The sequence below is a fragment of the Penicillium rubens genome, assembly GCF_028828025.1.
Source record: "Penicillium rubens strain IBT 27055 chromosome Unknown utg000002l_segment0_segment0, whole genome shotgun sequence".
Taxonomy (NCBI): Eukaryota; Fungi; Ascomycota; class Eurotiomycetes; order Eurotiales; family Aspergillaceae; genus Penicillium; species Penicillium rubens.
In genome coordinates, this window is record NW_026890600.1 from 1528091 (window position 1) to 1549563 (window position 21473).

General features: G+C 48.9%; 9 protein-coding genes across 9 annotated transcripts; 3 read left to right on the top strand and 6 right to left on the bottom strand.

Annotated features, from left to right (window-relative positions):
- Nucleotides 1-134: 134 nt before the first annotated feature.
- On the bottom strand, nucleotides 135-1178 carry N7525_003040 (alpha/beta fold hydrolase; the record flags this gene model as incomplete). Its single annotated transcript, XM_002559521.1, has 1 exon — nucleotides 135-1178. The coding sequence occupies one exon, from the start codon at nucleotides 1176-1178 to the stop codon at nucleotides 135-137; it is 1044 nt and encodes a 347-aa protein (XP_002559567.1).
- Nucleotides 1179-2082: 904 nt separating this feature from the next.
- On the top strand, nucleotides 2083-3634 carry N7525_003041 (uncharacterized protein; the record flags this gene model as incomplete). The annotated part of the gene is made up of 5 exons (XM_061212588.1): nucleotides 2083-2244; nucleotides 2305-2409; nucleotides 2513-2886; nucleotides 2954-3021; nucleotides 3084-3634. 5 exons carry the CDS (start codon nucleotides 2083-2085, stop codon nucleotides 3632-3634), a joined length of 1260 nt encoding a protein of 419 aa, XP_061069609.1.
- Nucleotides 3635-4290: 656 nt separating this feature from the next.
- Nucleotides 4291-4789, bottom strand: N7525_003042 (L-rhamnose mutarotase; the record flags this gene model as incomplete). The annotated part of the gene is made up of 3 exons (XM_002559519.1): nucleotides 4291-4374; nucleotides 4438-4574; nucleotides 4654-4789. The coding sequence occupies 3 exons, from the start codon at nucleotides 4787-4789 to the stop codon at nucleotides 4291-4293; spliced, it is 357 nt and encodes a 118-aa protein (XP_002559565.1).
- A 570-nt stretch (nucleotides 4790-5359) lies between these two features.
- N7525_003043 (MFS transporter) lies at nucleotides 5360-7137 on the bottom strand (the record flags this gene model as incomplete). Its single annotated transcript, XM_061212589.1, has 6 exons — nucleotides 5360-5474; nucleotides 5495-5540; nucleotides 5600-6423; nucleotides 6482-6757; nucleotides 6812-6891; nucleotides 6964-7137. The coding sequence occupies 6 exons, from the start codon at nucleotides 7135-7137 to the stop codon at nucleotides 5360-5362; spliced, it is 1515 nt and encodes a 504-aa protein (XP_061069610.1).
- A 1622-nt stretch (nucleotides 7138-8759) lies between these two features.
- On the bottom strand, nucleotides 8760-9008 carry N7525_003044 (acyl carrier protein; the record flags this gene model as incomplete). The annotated part of the gene is made up of 1 exon (XM_061212590.1): nucleotides 8760-9008. The coding sequence occupies one exon, from the start codon at nucleotides 9006-9008 to the stop codon at nucleotides 8760-8762; it is 249 nt and encodes an 82-aa protein (XP_061069611.1).
- A 441-nt stretch (nucleotides 9009-9449) lies between these two features.
- On the top strand, nucleotides 9450-9919 carry N7525_003045 (RidA family protein; the record flags this gene model as incomplete). Its single annotated transcript, XM_002559516.2, has 2 exons — nucleotides 9450-9561; nucleotides 9624-9919. The coding sequence occupies 2 exons, from the start codon at nucleotides 9450-9452 to the stop codon at nucleotides 9917-9919; spliced, it is 408 nt and encodes a 135-aa protein (XP_002559562.2).
- Nucleotides 9920-10577: 658 nt separating this feature from the next.
- Nucleotides 10578-10785, bottom strand: N7525_003046 (uncharacterized protein; the record flags this gene model as incomplete). The annotated part of the gene is given in 2 exon segments (XM_061212591.1): nucleotides 10578-10702; nucleotides 10719-10785. The coding sequence occupies 2 exon segments, from the start codon at nucleotides 10783-10785 to the stop codon at nucleotides 10578-10580; spliced, it is 192 nt and encodes a 63-aa protein (XP_061069612.1).
- A 3126-nt stretch (nucleotides 10786-13911) lies between these two features.
- Nucleotides 13912-17611, bottom strand: niiA (nitrite reductase niiA; the record flags this gene model as incomplete). The annotated part of the gene is made up of 9 exons (XM_002559514.1): nucleotides 13912-14914; nucleotides 14965-15122; nucleotides 15178-15650; nucleotides 15704-15906; nucleotides 15958-16482; nucleotides 16533-16615; nucleotides 16674-17213; nucleotides 17277-17424; nucleotides 17484-17611. 9 exons carry the CDS (start codon nucleotides 17609-17611, stop codon nucleotides 13912-13914), a joined length of 3261 nt encoding a protein of 1086 aa, XP_002559560.1.
- Nucleotides 17612-18275: 664 nt separating this feature from the next.
- On the top strand, nucleotides 18276-21219 carry niaD (nitrate reductase NiaD; the record flags this gene model as incomplete). Its single annotated transcript, XM_002559513.1, has 7 exons — nucleotides 18276-18537; nucleotides 18596-18695; nucleotides 18758-19016; nucleotides 19088-19323; nucleotides 19374-19597; nucleotides 19653-20276; nucleotides 20330-21219. The coding sequence occupies 7 exons, from the start codon at nucleotides 18276-18278 to the stop codon at nucleotides 21217-21219; spliced, it is 2595 nt and encodes an 864-aa protein (XP_002559559.1).
- Between the last annotated feature and the right edge of the window lie 254 nt (nucleotides 21220-21473).

The window sequence follows — 21473 nt, forward strand, 5'->3', positions numbered from 1 at the left end:
CCATCTGCGCTGCTGATCCCTAGCCGATGACATGCAACCCTAGATGTCTGACTAAGACAGTAAATTATTGGCAACGTCATTCTCGTCTGAAAGTATTGTATGAAATGTTATGGTGTGCAAATTGCAAATCCAATCTAGTCCAGCCAAGAAAGCAGCACATCGTAGAACGCCTTGGGGTCCTGGAGGAAGGGCGCATGGCCTAGACCGGGGAACATGTGGAGCTTGCAGTTGGGGATCATGGCTGCGGCAGCAGGACCGAGCTCATGATAATGGCCCAGTTTTGCAGCGACGGCAGGGGATGACCACGCTTTGCCAAGCGCCGAGACGTCGCTGTCTCCTACCAAGAGATAGGTACGAGTCTGCAGAAGAGGCAGCTGGTAGATGACAGGCTGGCTGAGTAAAGCATCGGTGACAAGAGCCATCACGTACGAATACTCGGAGCCATAGTCACCGGCGTAGATATCGGCTAGCATGTGAACCCAGGCATCGTATTCAGGCTTCCAGGGGGCATTTGGGAAGTAGTTGGCGTGCTCATAGGCCTTGAGAGTGGTGAAGTTCGACACAACACCGCTCTCGTACGACGCGTCGACTGACAGATAGGGAACACCCTTTGCTACCCAGTCCTCCAGGCCCAGGGGATTAACGAGGAAAAGCTGTTGAACGTTGTTCGGGTACATGAGACCGTAGCGGGCGGCAACCATGCCACCCATCGAATGGCCGATTACGGTGACTTGGTCGATGCCTAGCGCAGTGAGAAGGCTGTGGATGTTCAACGCCTGCTGCTGTACGTTGTAAGAATAGCCTTGGGGCTTGCTCGATTTGCAGAAGCCGATGTCGTCGGGCAAGATCACTCGGTAGCCGGCGGCCGACAGTTGGCGCGCCGTGTCGGACCATGTGACGCCGCAGAAGTTCCCGCCGTGCAGCAACACGGCGGTCTTGTTATGCTTGTTGTGCTTCCTTGCTGGGATATCCATAAACGCCATAGTAAGGTTCTGGCGCTGATTGTAGAAGTTGAACAGCTTCACCGGCCAGGGGTAGGGGTAGCTGGATCCGTATAGATTGGCTGGTACATGGCCATCGTAGATGGTGCCAATCGGATCGGGGTCAGATTGTGCGGAGACGACAGCCGTACACGAGAGAATTGCCGAGAAGGCAGTGAAGACAGAGAAGATCTTCATGATGTGGCTCGCTCAAGGACCAAGTTCTCTTAGTGACTGCCGTCTAAAACCGCGGTCTCTATCGTGTAGGAGAAGAACAGACCTAATTGTTCGTCTCCCGATGCAAAAATATATATATAGCTTGAGAATTATTTCTGTGTGAAATAAAGGCGGATCCCAGTGTTGCACCAGAGCCAGCGGCACAGATGCCGCGTTGCTACCTATATGTGGTTAGTTATCTAGGGGCCGACTATTTCGTACAGCCTTTCCTGTTTCGCTTCTCGACCGCTTATTAGTTGCAATTTCACTAGCACGTACTTGGTCTAGTCAGGTACAGGGGAGACGCTGTGCTGAGTAATTGGTCAGTTGAATGGATTGACTTCGAGAGGAATTCCAGCCCTGTTCTTGAACAATCCAACAGGTGAATTCTTCTGGTATTGTTTTGATCTGAAGTATTTTGCTTTCACTGGCTCAGTGTCCAAATGTACTTGACATCAACCGACCGTCCAGTCCTGACCCAAGTTGGCCCCCAACTATTCCCGAACTAGCGCCTTTAACGCCATGCAGCGTAAATTAATCACGTCCAATCTTGCAACGCGGCCATCCACTTTTGACAAGGGTCTCGGATGAATCGGGCCAATGCCCCGATTAGCCCGCGCGATATTACTCGGTGCTAAGACAGCAAAAACTTCCGCGAATGGGACCCTTGTCAGTGTCGATGTGACTCTGCTGCATAACACGTGTGTCCTAACACGCTATCCCGCCGGTAATGCGGGAATGTGCTTGTGCAGGGAAGATGGATGGGGAAAAAAAAGAAAATCTACAACTGAGATGGTCTTGAGATTAGTACATATGTATTGACCTTCGCCTCAATCGGGTTCACAAGACCATACTAGCTAATCCAGGCGACCTCTAGCAATTTGCTATGTCCGAAAATATTCCAGGCTCAAGCAGGGCCTTGGAAATCCAAGTGCCATGTGTCGTCTTTCTTGTAACCACGCCAGCCCTTGTGGCTATCCGACTTTGGTCCCGAGTCAGGTCTAAGTCGGGCCTGGGCTGGGACGACTGGACCATTTTGGCTTCCTCCGTGAGCTCTTCATGCGTGAGATTAAACTGTCTCATACAGGCCTAACACTACTCTCACCAGATATTTGCGGTTATCGTCATGGCCTTCATGCTGGGGGCCTGTGCCTATGGCTTTGGTCAACACATCGCGAATCTCACAGCACCGAATAAGCTAATGACATTAAAGGTACGCTCGGGATTGCCGTCGATGTAGCCCTCCAGTTCTATGCCGAGGCCACGGATTTCTAGCCCTTTAGGTCCGTCTGGGTTACTAACCTCAGTCCTGCCAGCTCTTCTTCGTTAGTCAAGCTTTCTATAAGCTCACAATGAACATGACAAAGATGTCGATCCTGCTGTTATATCTGCGCATCTTTATCCAGCGTTGGTTCCGCATCACTTGTTACGCGCTCTTGGTTATCATCGCCTTCTACATGGTGGCCGCCTTCTTCGCCTCCATATTTCAATGCACACCAGTGGCCCGAGCCTGGAACAAGACCATTCCAGGATCGTGCATCAACATAACCACCAACTGGTACGCCAATGCCGGCTTCTCAATCGCTACCGATATTATCATATTGACGCTTCCGATGTATCCGCTCTACAAGTCGAAGATAGTGTTGAAGCGGAAAATCGCCCTAATGGGGGTGTTTGCCCTCGGTGCCTTGTGAGTCCGAAATACCTAGGTGTGGCAGACGAAGGAGTCAACGCCAGACTGACTCGGAGTTTCCAAGTGTCGCTGTTACGAGCATTCTCCGGATGCGGACCCTAGACTTCTCGTCAACCAGTCCTGACACTACCTGTAAGTGTCCTCATAGTCCCTCAGGGCTGTTTTTGCCCGGACACTCACATATACCACCATAGATGATATCGCCTCCTCAGTATGGACGATGATGGAGGAAAACGTGGCGATCACCTGTGCCTGCCTGCCGATGATGTGGATGCCACTTGCTAGGCTCTTTCCCTCCTTTTTCTCCGTGGATCACAGCACCGACAGCTATGGAAGCTCGGCCACCAGGAATTCAGGACGTAGATTCACTTCGCAGCCTCGAAGCGACTGGAATCCGGTTCATACGCAGCCTCGAAGCGACTGGAATCCGGTTCATACGCAGCCTCGAAGCGACTGGAATCCGGTTCATACGCAGCCCGATACGAAGCCCAGTATCAGTATGAGCCAAATCAGCAATTCCCAAACCCGTCCCTTGGAGGATATCACAAGCCAAATCCACCCGTCTAGCCAGGGCGGCGAAGCCCAGTACCAAAATGCGACGGGCATCACGAAGATCACGGAATATCATGTCTCTTATTCCAAACGAAAAATCGCCGTCGAGGCGAATAGGTCTCTAGGTATGAACGGGCAGAATAACTCGTGGGCTCCTAGGCATACGAAAACTGATACGTTCATCCTACTCTAGGTTCTCGCTGAATTCGTCCAGTGATAGATATCGGAGGGGAAATGTCGTTTCTAGCCAGGTCTAATGGTCGCTTTTAGGGACGATTACGCAGGTCCTGTTCTTATATTCCGGTTGTAATCTGATAATTTCAGCGCCTCAGTTTACCTCGATGCAGAGATTTTCTACCTTAGGCCTATGATGTGTATAGGTAATTGGGGGGGGTGTCCAAAGTTATGCACCGTCACTGTACACCTGATTTCTGTCAACTCAAGTCCGCAGACAACCCACGAGGAGCCTGCGTACATTTCCCTTGCCAGGCATCGCTACAAGAGACCAAGGCATATCATCATAGCTGATGATAACATTGGACATCGGCAAGCTAATGCCATGGCCCAATTTCTTATTTCTCATTTTTCCTTTTCCTTTTCTTTTTTTTTTTTTTTTTTTTGCTTGCGGGCGGATAGCAACTCTTCGACAGCCGAAGGCGTAGGCTTGTCGTTCTGGGTATTGACGACAAGAAACGTCTTGCCAATCTCCGCCGTACTAAGGGTGGCATCGGGACCGCTGCGCATGATGCGAAACTAAAAAGGATTGATCAATTTCTCCAATAAGCGACCGTTTAACGACGAGTCTATAGCTATGTACAAGTTCAACTATCTTCGCCATGGCCGGAAGACTTAATCTGTGTGAAACACTTCCTCCAAGGGCTTCCACCACCCTGGACCCTCAGCACTGCTCACGGCTCCGGGAACAGGGCTCTCCTAGTACCGGGTTACTCGGATTAGCATCTGTATCTCTGCATTTTCTTCAAATCATCAACATACCTGCATCTCATCAGTCATGGCCCACCACTCTCTCATCTTCGGCAGCGATGCCATGTTCTTCATATCAGCTTCGATGTCTGTGCCGATATACTTAAAGGTCGCGAATAGAGTCCGATCGTTATCGAAGTAGATCGAGTCTGCAGCGGCAGAAATACAGCATGTCAGCCAGCTTGAACATACATTATGTTTATGCATCATCTGGACATTAGAACTTACAGTCTACGATATTGCACTCCTTAATCTTTTGAAGGATCTCGGGCCAGACATTGGCGTGGCATTCTTTGTATGCCGCGACAGCGGAAGGCTTGAGGTGAACGATCTGGGCGAAGCGGCGGGGTTGAGTTTGAGCCATGATGTTATTTTTGGAATAAAGTATTTTGAATTAGAGAAGAATATAAGAGAAAACTAAGTTGGCTTTTATGCCCCTCTCGCTTTAGCTTCAACCCGCACTCGGAGTGTGCTAACCCGAGAAGCTTGGCATATATCCACATGGAGGCTCAAACAAAACTTATACAGTCACAATACTGTAGATCCATGGGTACTGTTAGTAGTACGTACTAAGCGTAGATAACTTACAGTAGGCTTTGAGACAAGAATATATTCGCGAAATAAAAGTATCTAGATGAGCGTCCAAAAGCCCGGCCACGAAGGCTACCTCCCTCGCCATCTCCTTCTTAGTCTGATCAATACCCGAGTAGCTCTCGAGGTCTCAGCTGGGGCTAAAAAGGAAGATATGACTAGGCTAAAAGCTCGAATTGGTAGTATGGCTGCTACTATGGAAGCGATGATGGCTTTGCTCAGAACCCTTACGCAGAGGCTGCCAAGACCCAATTAACCTCTACTCTTGTATAAGCGAAATTGCATTGAAATCATTAGTATATTGAAATTGGTATCCATAATTATAAACGCCCATAAATCTCGCTCATGATTGCATCTGACTCTTAGGAACTGGACGAATCCAGGAGACGGCCATATTAGCCGCCAAACATATAACACCGATGATCCACATCGATCGCTCGTAACTTGACCCGTTGTATCTGAAGATAATAGCAAAGACGATCCCCCCAGATTACCGAAGCCACCAACAATCCCAGAGACAATACCTAGTGACAAGATGTTAGCTTCAAAACGCGATTTAGAGAGTAGGAACGGGACCACATACCATTAGCAGAAGGGTGCACATGAGGCACAAGAGCAAAGTTGGCACCATTAGATGCTTCAAGGAAGAAAGCCATCCCTGCGACAAGACCGAACATAGCCGCCTCGGTGGACGGGTTCGATAATCCGATTGCAAGCAGGAAGGCTCCCATTGCAACACCCAAGAAGGTGATCAGGAGCTTCTTAGACCAGACCTTGTCTGTGTAACGGTAAACCAAGTCTCCGAATAGACCACCTGCCGGTCGGAAGACGACGTTCAGCAGGCCGAACATGGCAGCCCACTGTCCTGATTTTGTTTGGCCCATGTGTGGGAAGTTCTTTGTGTAGTAAGATCCTAGGATCGAGTTAATTGCTAGCTCTGCGCCAAATGAGCAGGCGTATGGGATTGCCAGAGCCATGGTGGACAGACTCAGGGCCACGCTCAGTGCTTCGCGGCGAGTTGGGGACACGACTGTCTCTTGTTTGAAGATGTCCATTTGGCCCATTGTTGATGCATCAGCATCTATCACCCGTGGTGACTGGGTGCCTTTCTTTTCGATGTCGATTGTTGCGGCGTTGTAGGGGGTCGTCACTCCGCTAGAGAAAGTGCCGGTGTTGACGTCGACGATGTTGCCGTCGGCGACCACGGTAGTGTTGTTGTTTGACTCTTTCGCCCAGAGGTGTCTCTCAGACCACTTTCCGGTTGGTGTATCCTCGCAGAGGAACAACATGCCTAAGGCAATGGTGGTGATGATGATGAAAGGAACAACGTAGGCGACACGCCATGCTTTGTGAGAAGGGAGGCCGCGGGAGTGGACGAGAGAGTCGTAAATGGCGGGCATCAAAAAGCTAGATTGATTCTGTTAGCATATTCATATGTTCAAAAGAAGAAAAGGCAGACACTCACTATGTGATTCCTCCGCCTGCATTACCCCAGCCTCCAGCCAGGGAATTGGCAGTACCGACAATACTTTTGTCGAAGAAACCAGTGCACCAGACCTGGCATGGGACGAAGGTTCCTCCCAGAATTCCAACGAAAAATCGTAGGGCTATCAGACCTTTGGGACCCGTGACCAGACCGGCCATGGCTGTAGGAATGGCTCCGCATAGGAGTAGTCCCACGAAGACCAAGCGTGGGCCATAGCGATCACAGAGTGGCCCTGCAACAAATCGGACGAGTAGACTGTAGCAGTCAGAGAGGTATTCCTTCCATCGGGTTCGAAGCTCTGGTACTTACGTTGCCAAAAGTGCGACGATGTTTGAGTTGGCGACATCTTCTTGTGTCATATTCAAGTCTTTTTTGATGGTCACGCTCAACTAGAAAAGGTGGGATTAGAGATTTTATTCTTCTCGTATATCAACCTTGTTGCAATTGTATCATGAACTTACCAGCGGTGGAAAGGCGTACCATGATAGGAATGCCACCATGAAACCAAGCCATGAGAAGAAGAACACCCGTCCATATTGATCGAAAGGGTTCAATGCGGGAATAGACTTGGCTTTGCGAGTACTTGGGTTGATTTCTGGTGATACAAAGAGGTGTTTAACAAAGTTGGTTGCCATTTTGGCAGGCTCTTTGTGCAATCGAGCGTTGAGGTAGAGGTAGGCCCAGGATCTGATATTCTATAAAAGGGCTCAGATAACTTGATAGAGTCTTGTTAATTAGATGTAGACAAGAGTTATTTTGGATATTTAGAAGATAGAAGTTGAGAAATGAATAGACCTTCGTGTCTATATAGATGTTTACTATGCTCTGTTGCTGAAGCATATGTATATCTCAGATACATCTTGCCATGACACATGGAACAACAATCAATCTGATATCCCCGCTGCATGCTGGATTGCCCAATTAACGTGGATAGATACGTGCTGTCAATTGAAAACGGTTAGTCAAGGTTTATCATCGATTATATCTGAGGTCACTGATTTGATACAGCGCAAGGACAAGGCTGCAGCAAGGGTCATCCGAACCTTGAATGTTAAACTCAACTCCTTTGCCCCAGAATTTGTCCCTAGAACTTCCGCAGTACCCGGCAATGAAATTTTGATAGAGATAAGGTATGCATTAGAACCTATAGCATTCTAGGATGTATACTATGCGCAGAGCCAAGATGGGAGGCAAACAGCGAAGATATGAATCTATCTGCTTCTTGTAACTCCGCGGACTTTCAATTGAGGATTTAAAGCTTATCGGCATACCATCATATCAAGTCTGGGGTGGGCCTTTAACTCCACGGTGGCCAAAAATTCATATCGTTGATAAACGTGAGCCTCCTCATTGGACGCCAAGCCTACCGCGATAGGGACCGAAGAGCGAACTCAGCCCGGCGGGTCTTTACGTTGAAGCATGTCGATCTGAGCTCCGCGGAAATACTTAAATCTCACTGTTATCCTAGTCATGGTTCTGGGGCTCTGGGGGTGAACCCTGTCTAAGCTCTAGTATCGCCCTCGACTCCAGAATTAGGGCTTCTTTTTTTAGTACAATAACCCAAGCGCTTCCTATCAATCGGTCTACACGGGTCTTTTTCGCTTCCATGGGAAACCTTAGTGTGCGCCAAGTTCCATGTCTAAAATATACTGAGATAAGGGATTTAGACCTTGACTGTGCAAGAAATATTCAAGGTTTGCACATCCGCTGAATAACCAATATACATATATGGTCTCCACGGATACATGCCTTCGTACTAATCGACTGGCTGAGTGTATGTGCGAGATTACGCCACCAGGTAGCACCTGTTGACTTTGCTAATGTCTGACAAAAAGCTGGCAGTACCACAATTATGGTATTTTTTGGGTGATATGTAAATAAATCTCTATCTCATAAAATGTCACGAAAACAAGGATTTAAACGAACAGTCGGACCATCAATATCCATCCGTAGTCCTGAGGCTAGTGGGCACTTCAATATAATTTACCGCACTGTTTTGTAAACCTGTATACTGGCTTCGTCCTCTATACAAGGTAGTTGAGAGCCTACCTAATTAGGCTTAGTGCTCTTCTATTCCAGATGATTTTCGGCAAGGCTTACCGCCCTCGTGACTTTTACTATCGTCTTAATATTATTGGCTGGACCTTGCTTTGCCGCCTTTGCAGAGAAATATTGCCTTTGGACATGCCGCCTTTTGGACCAATTTTGTCGAATCGAAGCGTTCGGTCGAGACATTCCTCCATATGTGCCCCTATATTTAAAGTGTGAGAGCCTGCGCGGCATTTTCTTTCATTGCACTCGTCGACTCCTGCGACGGACCTGTGGTGGCTCCTAGAGGTTTCAGGAACTGCCCGAGCGCTTTCGCATTCCGGTGGTCAAAAGCAATAGTGGCCGGAAGAGCCAGGCCGCTCAACTCCGCGAGCCGGTTCCGTGCCGCAACCGCCATCAGGGAGTCAATTCCAAGGTCTTGGAAGGGCCGGTTGACATGGACCTCCCCCGGTGACATGAAGCCTCATCTCCTGGTCACTGTTTCTCGCGCCAGGATTTAGACGCCACCCCGCCAACCGGATCCCGATTTTGACTGGCGCAAAATTAGTAGGCGAGACACATCCGGGGCCGCTCCGCCCCGGCGGCTCGGGACAGGGGTGGATCTAACTAAACATATATCTCCAGGTGTATCCAATTGTAGTCCAGAATTTATGTTACAGTTAGTGAAGTAGTGCATGTTACGTACCAATGCCAAGGACCAAAACGTACTGACTTAATTCATCAACTGTTTGATATAACATTAGATAATATTTGCTACACAGCACGATCCAGGTGAAGGGCCCAACTTCGTCCGTCCCCAACCACTGTACCCCAAAGTTCTAAAGGGTATAAATAGCCCCTCACCTCCCGAGGCATCGAGCTTTGAATAGGCTGTGCAAATCTGCAACAGAAAAATACAATGTCCCACCTCACCTACTACAACTATGACGGCGTCGGTACCCGAAACCGAGAACGTTACAGCTACAGCCAAGCAGTACGAATTGGCGATCGTATCGAATGTTCCGGTCAAGGTAGACTCAATCTATTCCGATATTTGGAAAATCTCAACTAATACAGCGTCACCTCCCCCTAGGCGGATGGGATCCATCAACCGGGGAGCTAGCCATGGATGCCATCGCACAGATCCACCAAGCCTTTAAGAACGTTGAATTAAGCCTCAGAAATGCGGGAGGGACGGGATGGGAACAGGTTTTCCGCGTCAACTCATACCTCGTCCCGATGGACGACGAAGCGATGGAGGCAATGGTTCAAAATCTCAGAAAGTACATGCCGAATCATCAGCCAGTGTGGACGTGCGTGGGTGTTACTGCACTTGCGGAAGATGATATGAAGATTGAGATTGAGGTTGTGGCGCACGATCCGAAGTGATTTAAGTATATCCAATTTGGAGCACATTTACTCGTTCGCTGGTTTATCCGTTTTGGGGTCGGAGTAGGTAGTAAAGGGTTTGAGCAACATATGTGTTGACATACATGCAGGGTATGCGTTTGTCTCTCTGTGTGCAGACTGAGCTCTTTGAGCTCTTTGTCTCTTTGTCATATTGCTGGCTTATATACCAGCTTCTTTTCATAGTTTCATCATCACCTCTCTTCTTCTTCACGATTTTCCTCCATCTCTCTTGCTTCGTAGCCTCAACAATGATGGCAAAAGTATTTCCTATGCCTGCCCGGCCATCAAGATGAAGCAAGAGCTGGTGGACGTCACGGTGTTCAAGCGAGGCTCGATAGTGGTTGGCCACTATGTCATAGAATAGGCGCTGCTTCGGGTTTAGCTGACTACTAGAATCCACGATCCTAATGCACTCGGTGAACGGGATATCGATAGGGCGTATGATTGGTCCCCGAACATTGGGAAGTATGACGTTCTAGCCTCATATTTGGAACGATCTTCACCTATCGCACCCGGTACCTCTCTATAGTGACTGTACAGCGAGGCTAGATCAGCTAAACCTAAAGCAGCGCCTATTCCATGATATAGTGGTATAGTCACTGTGGAGAGGTACTAGGTGGGATAGGCGAAGATCGTTCTAATATGAGGCTGGAACGTCATACTTCCCAATGTTCGGCGACCAATCATACGCCCTATCGATATCCCGTTCACCGAGTGCATTAGGATCGTGGATTCTGTAGTCAGCTAAACCCGAAGTAGCGCCTATTCTATGACATACCTAGGTAGTGGCCAACCACTATCGAGCCTCGCTTGAACGCCGTGACGTCCACCAGCTCTTGCTTCATCTTGATGGCCGGGCAGGTACAGGGGTGAACCATACGAAATTTGTCAATGAAAAGCTTTCACCAAGTACTTGTTTGTAGTAGCCTGGAGAGTTTTGAGTACGATCATTGCTCTTTATTTGTGTACTTCTATCTTTTATCAGTGGGACTATGAAGCTAGGGTCCTTAACTGCCTATGTCTTATCTACTATCACATTCTTCTGACTTCCCGTTGAGATGATCTTTCACCAGCCCTCTGTCTACGATCACTTTATTGTCAACTATAACCTCGATATATATGCACGTAATCTGCCGGTATACATTTGCTTAAAGGTGTAAAGGTGTCGAGAAGGTTGGTATTGTTAGGTTCCACTTCCTGGGTTCCCACTTACAACTGCGAAAGGTATAACTCTTGGGGCTACATGCTAGGAGGATGAAGGATTAAGAATGATATGATATGAATCTATGGCAAGGAGACTGTATAAATAGCCTCCGAGAATGACAAACATGACAAACCAGCCCTGGAGGCAAATGCTCAGTCTGCACAGAGACAAACGCATACCCTGCATGCAATGCATGTCAACAATAACCCATCAACCTATAACCAGGGTTTGCGACAATGGTACACAGATAAAGAACAATATTTTTACCCAACGATCTTCAGCGGGCGAGTGTCCTGGGGGAAATTCTGTGTGGACAAATCCCACATGGTCCACAACCGCTATCGCGAACCTACCATCGGACCAGAGCCGCCATGAATTGCTTCTCCAATCGCGCTCCCGGGCAGACATTCTGGGCCAGACACCGATCCATTCGATCGTCAGGGCAGGGACATGCCAACGAGGCATCAGAGGGTTCCGATTTGCCGGCTCGCAGGTGATGAACTGACAACATTGTTTCATCTGGATATGTTTACCGACACATTGTGTCAGTTTATCAAACTCTATTACGGACTGCCCATTGGGAACATCCATGAATATTTAGAAAACCCCGCTTAACCATCTCCTTTGTGAAGAAGGTCTCGGCATTTCTAGCAGCGAGAAGAGAAAGGCGCCGGCTATTCTTTGCACTGTATTTTCGTATCTGCCCCCAATCGTCCAGATTGTGCCGGTGCCTTTATCCGGTATCCCATCCTGGTTCCAACTCCCAGAGTTGCACAGCGAGCCACTGTGCTGGGTGGGCGGATGCAATTAAAACTTGCACAGATTCTATAACCCGAAAGCCCTCTCGAACAGTTCTTCACCAACCTTTTGCGCAAGAACGACCCCCAAACTATAGTCGGGTTAGACGCTCGAGCTGGTAGTACATCGGGGGGAAGCCGCTGACTATCACCCACTTTTTCCAACACCTCCCCTCAGGACGGACATGATACCACCTCTTTGCCTCTCCATGTAAACCCTCTCTTGTTTTTTCATGTTTTCTTTGCTGCTTTCCTGCGCATTGTAAGCCTCCTTTTTCCAATGCAAATTTGTATGTAGATCAATTAAGACCTAGAATGTGGATGAACCGCTCGTGTGCTTCTTTCTCCAGCGGCTTTATGAAGCCGTCGGCCACGTTGTTATTCGTGTCGACGCGCTGTAGGTCGATCTTGTTTTGGAAGATGGCATCCTTGATGAAAAGCCACCTCATGTCGAGCTAACGGGTGCTGTTCTTGCACGATCGGTTGCCCATCAACAACTGCGTGTTGATATTATCCGTGATGATCACAATCGGCTTTCCGGCGCTGGGGAGATTTAATATAGTCGCGATTTTGGTGTGCCACTGTGCGTCCCGTGCTGGCCTATCAAGCGCACACCATTACGCTGCGGTTGACGATGGTGCCATGATGGATTGCTTCCTAGCATACCAGTGTATTGGAGCGCCCCCGAAAAACCAAACTGCGCCTTCCGTGGATTTCGCGTCATTCCAGTCACCGTGTGATGCATCAGCATATGCAACTTCATGCTTGAAAGGCATGGAATGGAACGAAGGGATGTAACTCACTGGTTGGTGCACGGAAAAAGATATATAGTATATAGTGGTGAGACCTTGTCTGGTTGGCCATAGACGTGGTCTAGCACATTCCCGGTAATAGATTCTCGCGCTTGGCAATGGCGTAGCATGAACTGGGCTGCCACAACTGGCCGAAACACCAGTCTTTCGTAGTATCTGTTTTCAACGGGATTGGCCCCTATTGCTAGTCACTGCCGCCTAGCATGTGGCCAGACCTAGACACTGCCACCCACGGAAGTCCATATGCCCACGCAATAACCGACTTTCCGAAGCTGGTACGGTCGCGCCGAACGTCTCCGTTTTGTGTGAAGTCCATTCTCCATACTGCGGCACGTAGTTTTAATGGCAAGAATTTGATAATGACGTAGACCCACTCATCGGACAACTTGACGAAAAACGGGGGCCACACCGGACGCTGTGCGTTAGGCCAGTCGAACTTCTTCCAGACGTGAACCTGTCAAGTGCTAGATGATCCAGATCATCAGCACTGATTGGGGCCATTGGAGCTGGCACATTCAGGAGCTGGCGCCTTGGGCTAGTTCGGATAGAGACTGGAATGGGGGTACGTACGGGTCGTGGAGGTGTGGGAGGATGTTGGGGCGGGGAAGAAGATTCGAAGGATCTTAAATAGCGGTTCCTCTACGAAGAGAGAAGGCGCATTTTCACGAGGAAGGTGCGACTGTCACCTCTCCTTAACAAGAGGGAACGGTGGAAAGGACGCTCTCCTTCCGTGACTACCTAGGTATATATCATATAGCTTCCAATTCTAGAGAGCAATTTAGGTAGAACCTTTAGCAGCATCCTTGATAACGTATATAAATAAGAGAGATAGCGCGGAAAATAGAGTATAAGAACCTATGATGAACAAAAAAAAATAAGAAAGACTAAATAAGAACACTCTCACTAAGAGAAATTAGAAGGGCGAAATTAGAGGAGGTATCTAACAATATATACTAGCTTCTTTGACAATGTTTACAAAAGATATGATCTTCCATCGCTTTGAGGAGAGGAAATAAAGAAATGTAAATCATAAACATTCTAAAGTGTACTCATAAGGACGTTAATTATGTCCCATACGCCAACCTGTCCCGCCGCAAAATGACAAAGAAACAGTTAGCGCCCTGGGATAGTTGCAATGATGGCAGTTTGGCATACATATCACCAGTCAATCGACTTGGCGGGCTGCACCGCTGGTGCACGGGTCAAGAAACCATCAGCCACCTTCTTCCCCTTCATACCCTTGAACTTCTTATCGACCTTATGGAAAGGATCCTCCGCCTCACCCTTACGAACTTTCCACTTCTCCGTCCCCAGGACCGAATCCAACTCCTCAATCGGCGGAAGCTTGATATATACCCAGCCATCGTCCCTCTCCTCAACGGGGAACGTAGCAATATTCATACTCTCATCATTTGAGCACCGACCCGCCTGCTCCCCATTGAGCTCAAAGTTGCGCTTGTGATACGGACACGACACCCAATATTTCCCGGCATCGTCATCACCAACAAGACCATCGGAAAGAACAAAGGCTCGCTTGTGCGGACACATCTGCTGCGTCGCATAGAACTTGCCCTTGATCTTGAAGACAGCAAGCTGTGTATCTCCACGCTTGACATTCGCCGATGAGACTTGAGGCGGCTCATCGGAGAAATGATCTGCTCGGACAACCGGCTGCCAGGAGACACTCGACCACTTGTGACCTTTGAAATCCTCGCGCTCGGCAGAGTCCTTGGGCCAGTATGTGGGTCGTTGCTGAGATCGTTCTTGAATGACTTCTACCGTCTCGACGGTTTCGTCTGTGTTGGAGAATTGTTGGAAGACTTTTCGGCGCTTGGGATCTTTGACAGTCTCGGTCCACTCGCAGAAGTAACTATCGACTAGTTCGTGCATTTGCCTTTCCATGTCGGCGCAGATTCCGAGTTTGTCATCCACGATCACTTCTTTGAGGTATTTGATCCCGCCGGGGAGATTCTCGATCCATCGTGCTGTTCGCTGCAGTTTGTCGGCGGTGCGGATGTAGAAGATCAAGTAGCGGTCGATTATAGGCATCACCATCTCCGGTGGTACATCTGTAGCGAGGAGTTCGGCGTGTCTGGGCTTTGCGCCTCCGTTGCCTCCAACAAAGATGTTGAATCCGGTTTCCGTGGCAATGAGTCCGAAGCTGCAGCCGTTAGTCCTGCGATTGTACCAGTGGGGCCCATTTGCACTCACTCTTTGTTTTGGGCCTCGGCACATTCTCGCACGCAGCCAGATACAGCTCCCTTGAACTTGTGTGGCGCACGAATACTCTTGTATCGCTCTTCCAGTCGAATTGCCATGCCGACACTGTCACCCACACCGAAACGACACCATGTGGTTCCAACACAACTCTGAACGTTCACTGTCAGCCGGTCCCCTCTTGCAAAGCCAATTGGCCTAACGTACCTTGATTGCTCGGAGAGCCTTTGCATAGGCGTGTCCACTCTCCATACCCGCATCAACGAGTTCCGTCCAGATATTCAGAAGATCCTGCTTCTTTGCACCGAACATGTCGATGCGCTGGGCACCGGTGATTTTGCAATAAAGGCCGTATTTCTTGGCTACGGAACCAATAGCAATGAGCTTATCGGCTGTGATTTCACCACCTGGAATTCGGGGCACCACAGAGAATGTGCCGTTTCTTTGGATGTTGGCAAGGAACTTGTCGTTTGTTTCCTGCAAGTCGTTGACTCCCTTGTCCATGATGTGCGGATTGAACAGACTGGATAGAATGGATGCAATAGCGGGCTTGCAGAGTTCGCAGCCGAGAGATTCTGGATTCTTCCCAACTTCTTTCATGATATCGACGAAGGATTTCAGTTGCTTGATCGCAACGATGTTGTACAGATCGGCTCGGGAGTAGGGGATATGTGAGCACACTAAACATGTTAGTGGTGAAATGAGCTAGCACTGGCAATTTGATATTACTTACGGTTGTTCGATACCTCTTGTCCCATTTCGAGCATTGTCTTGTTGAAGATCGACTGAACAAGAGGCATGCAACCACCACAGCCTGTTCCTGCTTTGGTGCATGACTTGACCTGTGCAATTGTTGTGCATGTGCCGTTCTTCACATTATCGACCACGTCTCCCTTGGTGACATTGTGACATGAACAGATCTGGGTGCTGTCATCACTGCCGAGTGAGTTAGAATATGTTTCAAGTAGCAGGACTAACGATACTCACAGGTCGTCCGCATTTTCCTCCCCACCATTCTGTGCACCAAGGATAAATTGACTCGGAGGAACCTCGAGTTCTTTCTGTAGCTTAACCATCTGATTCAACTTCAGATAGTCTTTGGTATCTCCAATCATCATGCCACCAAGCAAGAATTTGCCGTCCATGGTGAACAAATACTTCTTATATACTCCACTAAACGGGTCTTTATACGTCAAGGCCTTGACAGGGGGTTCCTCTCGTGAACTATCCCCTCCCAAGCCAGGGGCAATGGAAGGTCGACGACCGGGAAGGAACTTTGGTCCGTCCCTGTCGGCAAAGAAATCACCGAAACTAGCGACATCAACTCCGAGCAGCTTCAGCTTTGTGCTGAGATCCGGCCGTGTGAAACTCTTGGGCTGTTTATCTGGGTTGGTCAAGTTGAAAGCAAGCACATCCGCCATTTCAATTCCCGGGGCAATGATTCCGAATGTCTGGTTCTCCCAGCTTGCGCATTCTCCGACGGCGTAGATATCTGGGATCGAGGTTTGCAGACTATGAAGATTAGATGGTGACTGACGATCCAGGACTACCGGTAGACGAACTTTTCATCGATCACGAATCCACCGCGCTCACCACACAGGATGCCAATGTCCCGACCCAGCTCATCTCGGGGTTGCACTCCAATCTACAACCCAGTCAGCACATTCATCAGCAGAGTGGAGGCGAGAAAGAAGGACACATACCGCAAAGCAAATACAACAACAATCAATCCTTTCGCCATCCTCGAATGTAATTCCGATCACGTTATTTTCGTCGTCGGTATGAACAATCTTCACCCGTTTCTGGTGGAGAACATCAAGTCCCAGCTCCCTGATTTTGCGAGTAACCAACGTCCCGGCATCTCCATCGAGTTGTCGCGCCAGCACCCATTTATTCCGATCAATCAATTTGACATTTCCGAAGTCCTCTAGATCTGTCATCGCCTTCGCAGCTTCTAAGCCTAGCAGACCACCCCCAACTGTAACGGCCGTTTGGCCTTTATGCTGGGCTGCGAAGTCGATAAGGCGTTCTAGATCTGAGATGGTTCGATATACGAAGACTCCCTTGGCGTCGTAGCCGGGTGTGTGTGTTGGGAGGGTGGCATCAGAACCCGTTGCGAGGACAAGGATGTCATAAGATGTTGTGACACCGGTGGAGGTTTGTACTGTTTTCTCCGCGGGATTGATTGCTGTTACTCGTGTGTTGAGGTGGTAGTTGAATGCTCGTTCTTTGAACGAGTCATACTAACGAGCGTTTTTTATTAGGTCTTATTTTTCTCTGTCGTTCTTGAATAGCCGAGGACTCACCCATTCCGCTGGATTGAGGTATAGATCCTCGATCTTGCGATGTTCGAAAAACGTCGAAAGTCCGACACGGTTGTATGCTACGTGGGACTCTTCGCCGATGACGACGATGTCGTATTTTCTTTCCGTATCCTGCTTGATAATCTTCTCGCTGTTTGTTCCCCAGATTGTTAGAGGAATGCCCGCCTGTCCGTTGGAAAAGTCCCTTACATGAGTGAAATAGCCACCATTCCAAGCCCAACTATTACAATCTTTTGGCGTCGGATATGGTTGGGACTGGGACTGCCATCAACTGGCTCCCCATATCGTAATCCATCCAGCACAGGCATCGCAGGCATGAGACTGAACAATGTGAAGACGGAGTATAATACAAGCAATGGCTACGGAACACGGCACTCATTCTAATTTTAAGAGAAATAAATGCCTCATTCCACTCGGTCTGATACTACGTCTGTGACACTACGATGTGAGTCGTACGAATGGAAGCTAATCAGAGTATGTCGGAAGAAACAGGAGTGCATTTCATCAGGAGATAACTCGGATAAGTCGGTTGGGAAGTTGGTTGGAATCTCCGCGGAGATGAGTGGTTTTATGTCGGCTGTGATTGGTCCGATTGGGTTGGGTTAGGGTTTGCTTATCTTAACGTCTGGAGATAAGAATGCAGATTACCTACATGGATACTTGGGTACATCCATGGGTCCGATTGCACTTGGAATGACTTGACTCGGTGATATTCTGGGAATGTGGAGAAGAGGGCATGGATTCCGCGGAGATCTGAAAACTGCTCATGTTGATGGTGATATTGGAATGGGGCTGAGGGCTGAGGGCCTGGGTACATACTGCTATTCGCAGTCAATTGTGGGTATTTGGACGTAAAGACTGTCTCGATATATTCTACTCAGATTTTATTGAGTTATTTGTCTTACTTCGAGAAGCAATTTCAACAGTTTTCATTATATACCAACGGTTTGATAGCACAAATCAGCGTAGGATCGCGTCAACATGGCCAGCATAACCACACAAACGATAACACAGCCCGAAACAATCTCTTTCAAAAATGCCCAGATCACAGTCGAGGATATTATCCCAACTCCAGGAGAACCCGATATTCCACTTCCTCCACCGTCAAAGAACCCCGTCGACATCTTGGATGTGGACAAAGGCACACCGGATAACCATGTACCTCGAGATCCGCGACTGATTCGGCTGACGGGAGTTCATCCATTCAATGTGGAGCCACCATTGACAGCATTGTACAAAGAAGGTATGATATCCATTCCCATCGGGTATACCGAAGCCGACAAGCTAACCCAATACCCAAGGGTTTCTCACATCCCCGGAGCTGTTCTATGTTCGGAACCACGGGCCAGTGCCCCAGGTCCGCGATGAGGATATCCCAAATTGGGAGATTAGTATAGAAGGGTTAGTGCGATTCAGATCATCCTTACAGGACTCGTGTCCCAGACGACTGATTGATGGATCAGGTTGGTGGAGAAGCCATTAGTCCTGAACTTCCGCGAAGTGCTTCAGAAATATGACCAGATCACCGCACCAATCACACTTGTCTGTGCGGGCAACAGACGCAAAGAACAAAACACAGTCCGGAAGTCAAAGGGCTTCTCATGGGGTGCGGCTGGTTTATCGACGGCGCTATTCACAGGGCCTATGATGGCGGATATTCTGCGCAGTGCGAAGCCACTTCGACAAGCAAAGTATGTCTGCATGGAGGGTGCTGATAAACTGGTAAGACTTCCCTACATTGGACCTGGATATGTCAGGAACCATCCTCGAATCGAATCTGACACATCCCATAGCCGAATGGATTCTACGGAACCTCGGTCAAATTGAACTGGGCCATGGACCCAAACCGAGGAATCATGTTGGCACATAAGATGAATGGCGAAGACCTTCGGCCAGACCATGGCCGTCCCCTGAGGGCAGTGGTGCCTGGTCAAATCGGAGGTCGGAGCGTGAAGTGGCTAAAGAAGTTGATTCTGACCGATGCCCCAAGTGATAACTGGTATCATATCAATGATAATCGAGTGCTCCCGTAAGTACCACGCTGGACGGTCATGCAGTAACTTGTACTAACGGTGCCAGGACCATGGTGACACCGGAGATGTCCGCCGAGAATCGCAAGTGGTGGACCGATGAGCGATATGCCATTTATGAACTCAACGTGAACTCGGTGGCTGTGTACCCACAACACGAGGAAGAAATCGACCTGTCAACGGCTGGACCCACGTACACAGTCAAAGGATATGCATACGCCGGAGGTGGCCGAAGAATAACAAAAGTTGAAGTTTCGCTAGACAGAGGCAAATGTATTTATACCCCAGACCCAAGAATGGAACGTGGCTAACATCTCTGGTCCTCTAGCATGGCACCTCTCCGAGATCGAATACGCAGAAGATAAATACCGCGACTTTGACGGCGAGCTGTTCGGCGGCAAGGTAGACATGTGGTGGAGGGAGGCATCTTTCTGTTGGTCTTTCTGGTCGTTGGATGTCCCGGTGGCAGACCTTGAGACCAGCGATGCAATTCTAGTCCGTGCAGTGGATGAGGCATTGAGCGCTATGCCGCGTGACATGTACTGGTCTGTCTTGGGCATGATGAATAACCCATGGTTCAGAGTGGCAATCACGAAACAAGGGAATACGTTGAAATTTGAACATCCCACACATCCAGCCAAAGCAGGCGGGTGGATGGAAAGAGTCAAGAAGACGGGTGGTGACTTGCTCAATGGTAACTGGGGTGAAAGGGTTGAAGGCGAGGAGCCCATCGAACCGGAGCCTGTGAAGGAGATAAACATGAAGAAAGATGGCCTGAACAGACAAATCGACCTGCAAGAGTTAAAAGCCAATAGCAGCAGCGAAAAACCCTGGTTTGTTGTTAATGGCGAAGTATATGATGGCACAGCTTTCCTCGAAGGTCATCCTGGAGGAGCCATCAGTGTTACATCTTCTGCTGGTCTGGATGTATCGGAGGATTTCCTTGCAATCCGTGAGTCGCAGTTAAAATACCATCAGACTATTGCACCTCTAACTTCCTCCCAGACAGTGAAACTGCGAAGGCAATGATGCCGGATTACCATATTGGCACATTAGACAAGGCATCCCTCGAAGCGCTGAAAGGCGACTCAACTGCTGGTTCCGATGAGCCACAGGCAGTGTTCCTTCAGTCGGGGAAATGGACAAAAGCCACCCTCACGGAGAAGAAGGATGTATCCTGGGATACGCGACTCTTCGTATTCGACCTGGAACATGAGAAGCAGACTCTCGGCCTACCGATCGGCCAGCATTTGATGATCAAAGTCCAAGATCCATCCAATAACGAAGCAATTATCAGGTCCTATACGCCCATGTCAGACACAAACCTGATAGGCAAGATGGAGTTACTCGTGAAGATCTACTTCCCAACGGAAAGCATTCCGGGAGGAAAAATGACTATGGCTCTCGACAAGCTTCCCCTAGGCTCAAAGATCGACTGCAAGGGCCCAACAGGCCGGTTTGAATATCTCGGCAACGGCCGGGTTTCCATTAGCGGCAAAGAACGCCATGTCCGCTCTTTCAAGATGATCTGTGGAGGAACTGGCATCACACCAGTCTTCCAGGTCTTGCGAGCTGTTATGCAAGACACGCAAGATCCCACGACGTGCGTTGTGCTAGACGGAAACAGGCAGGAGGAAGATATCTTGTGTCGTTCTGACCTTGATGCTTATGTCGAGACCGACTCGCAGAAATGCACTGTCGTGCACACGTTGACTAAAGGGTCTGATACGTGGACTGGTCATCGAGGACGCATTTCTGAGGAACTCCTCGCGGAGTACGCGGCTCCAGAAGAGCAGAGCATGGTTCTGGTCTGTGGGCCTGGGCCTATGGAGAAGTCTGCCCGCGAAATTCTTCTTGCCCAAGGTTGGGCCGAGTCGGATCTTCACTTCTTCTAGGTTTGGTGAGTACTTGGAGTATATCTGTTTTGCGCATTAGAGCTTGAGGCGTTTGTGGAGTTTGAGTTGTACAATGGGAATTGATATGAGACACGCGAGCCGGAAGGGTATAAAGACTTTGGACTTTCATTAACATAGAACGAAGTGAATTTTAAAGGAATCTCGTCAATCATGAATCATAACATATCCAACAGTATGGATAAACGGAGTGGCAAACGTCCCACCTAAGATCCTGTAGGCTGTTTTTTCACACA